This window comes from Crotalus tigris, unplaced genomic scaffold (genome assembly GCF_016545835.1).
Source record: "Crotalus tigris isolate CLP2741 ecotype Arizona unplaced genomic scaffold, ASM1654583v1 scf7180000017791.1120302, whole genome shotgun sequence".
NCBI classification, from domain to species: domain Eukaryota; kingdom Metazoa; phylum Chordata; class Lepidosauria; order Squamata; family Viperidae; genus Crotalus; species Crotalus tigris.
The window spans coordinates 159,160-167,500 of NW_024096638.1; the positions used below are offsets into that span (position 1 = coordinate 159,160).

The following is an 8,341-nucleotide window of genomic DNA, read 5'->3' on the forward strand; positions in this document are numbered from 1 at the left end:
GGTAATAAAATGTCTGTAAGAAAACAATCAAGCTCAGAGAGCATCAAGGATTCTCTTCCTCCTCCTCCTCCTCCTCCTCCTCCTCTCCACAACCCCCGTCCCTTCTAGCACTGATGATGTTATCTAGTTGGGTAGTGAAACATCTTCAAGAAAACCACCAAGCTCAGAGAGCACTAAGAATGTGTGTGTGTGTGTGTGTGTGTGTGTGTGTGTGTGTGTGTGTGTATACACTTACACACCCATATAAATTTGATATATATTAATATATTGGCCATCTCCCTGGGTGGTTTTCAGAATGATAAATAGGTAAAAAAGATAATGCAAAACAATTAACTTTAAGAAGATTAACATCAAGCACAAAGAGGCAGGATCACATGCTAAGTTTTTTTATTGCTCATGCCTGTCCGTAGGAATCTCGCCAACTACGGTCAGTGGTAAATGGGTAGCGTTTAGATAGCGGCATTCAAGGAAGGCTGGGCTGGGATCGCTGATCCAGTATGATTCCTCCGGATTCCGCCTCCAGGCTCTGCTTCTCCTACAATGAAAGAAGGAACTAGAAACCAAGGGGACAGGCAGCACGTAGGTGGGAATCTGCTCTCTTCCCTGTCAGCCGGGTCTATGACGCCACGGGAAACTTGCCACGGCCCAGTGGCCCCTCGCTGTGGGACAACAGTTACTCTAATATCAAAGAAACGGTGGAATGGAATCATGGGAGAAAGGATGGCAAAGGAGGGACGCCATGAAATATGACTGGCAAAAAGTAAGATGTTTTTTTAAACTATTTAAAATAATCAAATCGAATTGTTGAATTGTCCTTTGGCAAGTTGGCTGTGGCTGGCTGTCCCATTCCACTATCAGCCTCCCCCCACTTAGAGAGCACCCCCATCAGGGTCCCTGGCAGAGCCAGGATTTATGGCTCTTCTGGAAGGCCAGGTATGTGGGGACTGACACCCATCCCCCCATGAGAGAACAATCCAGGGGGTGGGGTGGATCCCACCAAATGGAATTTCTTGTTTGGTGGGACCAGAGTTGTGGGGTGGAACCCTCCCATTGGGCTGAAAAGATCCCTCTGGCACCCTGGGTCCACGCCACAGAGGGCCTTAAAGGTGATACCTTGAATTGGACCCGGAAGCAAATGTGCAACCAGTGCAGCTTGTATAAGTACAGCGTTACACATCCCTCTCAAAGAGCTGTCCACACCACCACTGCCTTCTGGACCAGTTGCAGTCTTCAAGGGTAGCCCCATGTAGAATGCATTGCAGTAATCCAACCAGGAGAGGACCAGGGCATGAGTGACTATGTGCAGGAACTCGTAATCCAGGAAAGGACGCAACTGGCACACAACAGTTGTTGCGGTATATAAGTCTCATAAATAAATAAACATGAAGTTGTGCAAAGCCTCTCCTAGCCACAACTCTCACCTGCTGTTTGAGCAGGAGTTGTGAGTCAGGAGACCCTCTATCTTTCTATATATTTCCAGTAAAGATACCTCACAGCACTGTCTTATGTGTAAGGATATTTAGTAGGACTGTATTATTATTATCCTTAATCATTTTTCCTGTTACCTTCTCCTGCATACTCCTACACAGTAATATAATCCTATGATTATATTACTGTGTACACTGAGAGTTTATGCATCGGACACAAATTTTTTGTGTGTCTAATCACACATGGCCAGTATTCTATTCTATTCTATTCTATTCTATTCTATTCTATTCTATTCTATTCTATTCTATTCTATTCTATTCTATTCTATTCCTGTTCCTGTTCCTGTTCCTATTCTATTCTATTCTATTCTATTCTATTCTATTCTATTCTATTCTATTCTATTCTATTCTATTCTATTCTATTCTATTCTATTCCTAATTCTATTCTATTCTATTCTATTCTATTCTATTCTATTCTATCCTATTCCTATTCCTACTCCTATTCCTATTCTATTCTATTCTCTAGGAATAAAACCTGCGTCAGGAATCCTTGCTCAGATCAGATCTGCTTCTGCACACAGAAAATTTCAGCAGCTCCAACAAACAGACTCTTTTGATGGCTGGTCATCAGGGAGTGGAGCAGATTTAGATTGTCTTATTTCTCCATTTGTCTTTCCCCCTTTAATCTAGAAGCATAAACACCGTCCTCATCACTTCAGAAGCAATTGAGAGCTGTCCAGAAGTGTACATTGGATCGGACAGGGGTGCAGGGGTCATCCTCAATTTGTTCTTGTTCTTGCCATGCAGTCCTACCTTGATGGTTGGAAAGGAGCCAGAATAAATCTATGTGTTGCTTCTCTACCTCTTGCCGTGCAGGGTAAAGTTTGGGGGGGCAAGTCTTGGGGCATCAGCTCCATTGGACCTGGTGGTTTTGATCACCTGACTACCACATTCCCCTCTAAGAGAACCTTCCTTCTTATCCAGCCACACTTCCGTTGGAAGCTCAATAGGACTTTGTAGACACCAGGAGGCCCACCTGACTCCGTCTACTCCGAGAAGGACAGAAGGGCAGGCCAAAGCTGTGCAAAGGAGTAGTGGTCAAGTATTTAGCAGCTGAGGTCCCTCCCCATGCCTATGAAGAACTCTGCAGGCGGCATAGCAGTTGGAAGGGAGCCCCAGAGAGTTGGCTTCTTGGTTTAGGATCTCCTGCATGGACCCCACCATGTTCTTTGGCCTTATCTGAGCCATTCTTTAGCTCTACGATTTGGGGAGGGGGGAGTGTCAGCACGTCACCCAGCAATTCAACGCAGGCATCCCACCACCAAAATGCCCTTAAAACAGGGGTAGGCAACCGTGGCTCTTTTATGATTGGTGGCCTTCAACTCCCAGAATCCCTGAGCCAGCCATGCTGAGGGGAAAGGGAGAGTTTCCAAGCTGAGCTAGGCTGGCTCAGGAATTCTGGGAGTTGAAGGCCACGAGTCATGAGGGGGCCATAGTTCCCCCATGCTTAAGGTGACCAATCTTTCTCCTTTAGGGAGGACAGTCCTTCTTTTGTACTCATTTAAATAATAATTAATAGGCATGTAAGCATAATTACAATATAAAATGTTATTGTTACAAATGTTTTTATTATGCATTTATCATATTATAGTGTATTCTGTATTGTTGCAATGAATAAAATGTTTTATTTATGATATTTTTTTCTTCAATTTATTTGTGTCCTCCTTCTCATTTTAAAAAAGTTGGTCACCTTACCCATGCTGGCTCAGGAATTCTGGGAGTTGAAGTCCACCAATCATGAGGGGGCCATAGTTCCCCCATGCTGGCTCAGGAATTCTGGGAGTTGAAGTCCACGAGTCATGAAAAAGCCAAGGTTGCCTACTCGTGCCTTAAAAGTTAACCAATTTCCCCAACATTTCTGGAGCCAAGAGCATGGCTGCCGTTGGACCCCAGAGTGGTAGGGAGTGATTGTAACCTCTAAGGTATATTGATTTATTTTATTTATATCAGTTGATAAGGCTGCCTATCTCACCAATGAGGCTCAGTTACTCCGAGGGCCTCCAAGGCTTTCTAGAAGGCGAGCAGAGATGAGGTCAGCTGGCCTCAGACAGGAGGATGTTCCATGGGGCAGGCCTGCTCTTTTGGTCCCATAAGTTAACAATCCCTTTTAGATGGGGCCTGGAATATGTCCCTCCCGCCAGGTGGAATCCAGAGGAGCAAAAAGGTCCCTCAAACCTCTGGACCCTGGTCCCCTCCTTCATGATTCTATAATCTCCAAGCCTCAAGACTCACCTTGCCAGGTGTGAAGTCAGCAAGTGTAATGTTCACAACCTTGCCCACTATCTTTGAAAGCGAGCTGAAGGAGAAGCAAAAGCAAGAAATTATAAAGTACCAACGAAGCAGAATATTTGTAGCTCAGGCCCTGGGTGCCCTCTGAGCTTGCTTGTTTTCTTGCAGATGTTTCATGACCCAACTAGGGAACATCATCAGTGCTAGAAGGGAGTGGGGTGTGTGGAGAGGAGGAGGAGGAGGAGGAGGAAGACTGTGGGGTCCTGGGTGCTCTCTGAGCTTGCTTGTTTTCTTGCAGACATTTCATGACCCAACTAGGTAACATCATCAGTATTAGAAGGGAGGGGGTTTGTGGAGGGGACTATGGAGTCCTTGGTGCTCTCTGGCCTGGGTGGTTTTCTGGCAGACATTTCATGACCCAACTAGGAAACATCATCAGTGCTAGAAGGGAAGGGATTTGCAGAGACGAGGAGGGGGAGGAGGAGGAGGAGGAGGAGGAGGAGGAGGAGGAGGAGGAGGAGGAGGAGGAAGAGGAGAACCACAACTATGGAAGGAAGCAGGATATGACCCACTACCATCAGAATACCAGAAAAGCACATTCAGACTCAGGTCAAAGTTCATATCACAGGAACAACTCCAAACAAAAGCTCAAGAAGGTATAAAAACCCACCACTCCCTATTACATATGGTCAGTTTTTCCAGAGCCATCTTTCTGTCTGGCTCTCCTCTTCAATAAACTGCAATCTTCTTTCGAAAGCAGTCTCCATTTTGTTTATTCCCGGCTTGGACTGGACCCTGACGAAGATTTTTTCTTTCAACATAATAGTTCCTGAACTATACCTTCTTGATCCTTCATATGATTTGAACTCTTTTGTTCTTAACTGGGCAACTTCTGAATCCTAGGCTGAATCCTACAGACTAAGTTTCCCCAAACCAATTTGGTCCCCTCCCTTCTTGATGTGACTTCTCACCTTCCAGGAAGGTTCCCTTCGCAGGATGACGGTTCTTCACATTTAATTTCCTCTGTCCCAATATACTCTGTGAGAAGTTTTGACATCTTAATCTTGATGTTCATTTTGGATTCCATAGTGATCTCCATAGGTTCATCAACAAAGCTGGACAAAAGGGAAGAAGAGTTACAAGAGAGAAGAGAATCAGTCTACTAAAGATCCAATGTCCAGGTTTTCACATTTAGAATAGAATTGAATAGGAATAAGAATAGAATAGAATAGAATAGAATAGAATAGAATAGAATAGAATAGAATAGAATAGAATAGAATAGAATAGAATAGAATAGAGCTGGAAGGGGCCTTGGAGGTCTTCTAGTCCAGCCCCCTGCTCAAGCAGGAGAACCTATACCAGACAAGTAACTGTCTAGCTCTAGCCTCTTCTTAAAAACCTCCAGTGATGGGGCACCCACGATTTCTGGTGGCATCTGTTCCACTGGTTAACTGTCCTCTCTGTCAGGAAGTTTCTCCTTAATTCCAGGTTGCTTCTCTCTTTGATTAGTTTCCAAACATTGTTTCTTATCCTGCCCTCAGGGGCTTTGGTGAATAATATGATCCCCTCTTCCTTGTGGCAGCCCCTCAAATACTGGAATACAGCTATCATGTCTCCCCTATTTCTTCTTTTCTTTAGACTACCCAAACCCAAGTCCTGCAGCTGTTCTTCATATAATAATAATAATAATAATAATAATAATAATAATAATAATAATAATAGTACTACTACTACTAGTAGTAGTAGTAGTAGTAGTAAAGTTGGAAGGGACCTTGGAGGTCATCTAGTCCAACCCCCTGCTCAGGCAGGAAATCCTACACCATTTCAGACAAATGGCTGTCCAGTCTCTTCTTAAAAACTTCCTGTGTTGGAGCATTCACAGCTTCTGGAGGCCGGTTGTTCCACTGGTTAATTGTTCTAACTGTCAGGAAGTTTCTCCTTAGTTCTAGGTTGCTTCTCTCCTTGATGAATTTCCATCCATTACTTCTTGTCCTGCCTTCAGGTGCTTTGGAGAAGAGCTTGACTCCCTCTTCTTTGGGGCAGCCCCTGAGATATTGGAATACTGCTATCATGTCCCCACTCGTCCTTCTCTTCATTAAACTAGACCTACCCAATTCCAGCAACCGTTCCTTGTATGCTTTAGTCTCCAGTCCCCTGATCATCTTTGTTGCTCTTCTCTGCCCTCTTTCTAAAGTCTCAACATCTTTTTTACATCGTGGTGACCAAAACTGGATGCAGTATTCCAAATGTGGCCTTACCAAGGCACTGTAAAGTGGCATTAATACTTCACCCGATCTTGATTTTATCCCTCTGTTAATGCAGCCTAGCACTGTGTTGGTTTTTTTGAAAGCTGCAGCACACTTCTGGCTCATATTTAAATTATTGTCCACTAGGACTCCGAGATCCCTTTCACAGTTACTACTATTGAGCAAGGTACCCCCTATACTATATCTGTACATTTGGTTTTTCTTGCCTAAATGTAGAACCTTACTTTTTTCACCATTGAATTTCATTTTGTTAGATACCGCCCAGTGTTCCAGTTTGTTCAGATCCTCCTGTATCTTAAGCCTGTCTTCTGGAGTGTTGGCTATTCCTGCCAGCTTGGTGTCATCTGCAAATTTGATGAGTTCCCCATCTATCCCCTCGTCCAGATCGTTGATGAAGATGATGAAGAGCACTGGGCCCAGAACAGAGCCCTGGGGCACCCAAATACATACTTCCTTCCATGTAGATGCGGTTCCATTGAGGATCACACACTGAGTACGGTTGGTCAGCCAGCTACGGATCCATCTGTTGGTGATGCTGTCTAACCCGCATTTTTCTATCTTATCAAGTATTAGGTTGTGGTCTACTTTGTCAAATGCCTTACTGAAGTCCAAGTAAATTATGTCCACAGCATTCTTCTGATCCACTAATTTTGTCACTTGGTCAAAGAATGCAATAAGATTTGTCTGGCATGATCTGTTTTTGACAAACCCATGTTGGCTTTTAGCAATGACTTTGTTTGCCTCTAGGTGTTCGTTGATTCGTTGTTTGAATATCTTTTCTGGAATCTTCCCAGGTATTGAGGCCAGGCTGATAGGTCTGTAATTTCCTGGATCCATTTTTTTTTTTCCTTTTTTGAAGATGGGAACTACATCAATTCTTTTCCAATCCTCTGGTAGTTCCCCTGTGCACCAGGATCTTTGAAAAATATAGTTCAGTGGTTCTGAGATCACATCTGCCAGTTCCTTGAGAACCTTGGGGTGTAATCCATCTGGTCCTGGCAATTTGAACTCATCTAGGCTGGACAGGTGCTCACTTACCGTTTTCTTGCCTATCTTAACTTGTGTTTCTATTCTATTTTTTTATAACACTATTTTTGATAGGTTGGTCTGTTTTAGCCTCCAAGCCTTTGATCATCTTAGTTGCTCTTCTCTGAACTTTTCCCAAGGTCTCAACATCTTTTTTATAGTATGGTGACCAAAATTGGTTGCATTTACCCTTTGCATGGCTTATTCTTTATATTCTAGGCAGGAATCTCCATTCACTTGAGTGAATGAGTCACGCAAACATCCCAAAGCCTTTATGGACTACATTTATCTCCCAGTTCCTTGACCAAGAACAGAACTGGGAGATAACAGAAACAGAAATAGAAACTCACCTTTCCTCAGCAACGATGAGGGTAGTAATAATGGACGTCTGTATTTCGTTGGGTGGTATTAACTCTGTGCAAATTTCAGGGAGGTGGAATTCTTTGATTTCCATCCTATGAGGTTTAAAAAAAAAAACAGTGTGAAGAATAGCAGGACACATTTTGCCCATGGGCTTTGACCTGGACTAATCACCCTGCACCAGTATTTCTCAACCTTGACAATTTTAAGGCATGTGGACTTCAACTCCCAGAATTCCACAGCCAGCATTGCTGGCTGTGGAATTCTGGGAGTTGAAGTCCACATGCCTTAAAATTGTCAAGGTTGAGAGACACTGCCCTATACATAGAAGTCAACGTATAATCACGTACAGGTTCTTGGAGGTGATCACCAACCCAATGAAATCTCTCTTTGTCTTCTCTGAACTGAACCCAGTTGTGCTCCTATTGCTAACTTTCCAATCAAAAAATGCTCAGAGGAATAATAAAATGATGGGTTTTCTGGCTCAAGCAAAGAGATTGCTGGATTTCACTTGAAACAGGCAGATTAACTCTGTGGGTAAGTCATACAAAATTTCTTTTATTCCAGGCATCCTCAAGACATTAACTCACAGTTATTGTAGAAGTTCTTCTAAAATGTAGATTGTAATTGGGACCCATCACACAGGTAAAAGGATAATGGGTTTCCCCATTCTACAGAGCTCCTAGCCTCGTGGGTAGGATTCATGGAGAGAGATAAAAGGACTGGCACCTAACAGGACATCCCATAATAAAGACACAAGTCCCTTCCAGTGGCCAGTTAGAACACAGGTAACAACTAAACTACATTTCCCAAAAAGCCACCCTTAAGGGGACAGCATTTTAACCCTTAAAATGCTACTTGCTCTACACACAGTTCTTAATTCCTAAGCCAGCTATATACTGGACCAGCACTATGGGGGCCCTCTTGAGTGACTCCTGGTCCTTGATGTCCTTCAAGGTGGCCACTAATCAG

At 43.6% G+C, this 8,341-nt stretch overlaps 1 protein-coding gene across 1 annotated transcript in view; it reads right to left on the reverse strand.

The window, feature by feature from the left end:
- Positions 1 to 370: 370 nt before the first annotated feature.
- LOC120307527 overlaps positions 371 to 8,341 on the reverse strand; it is a 12,488-nt gene continuing 4,517 nt past the window's right edge. Inside the window, exons 4-7 of the mRNA XM_039342383.1 lie at positions 7,360 to 7,464; positions 4,688 to 4,831; positions 3,720 to 3,783; positions 371 to 535 (exon numbers count right to left, since the gene is read on the reverse strand). Coding sequence (XP_039198317.1) covers positions 464 to 535; positions 3,720 to 3,783; positions 4,688 to 4,831; positions 7,360 to 7,464 — 385 coding nt within the window. The 3' untranslated portion in view covers positions 371 to 463. The remainder of the gene's footprint in view (positions 536 to 3,719; positions 3,784 to 4,687; positions 4,832 to 7,359; positions 7,465 to 8,341) is intronic.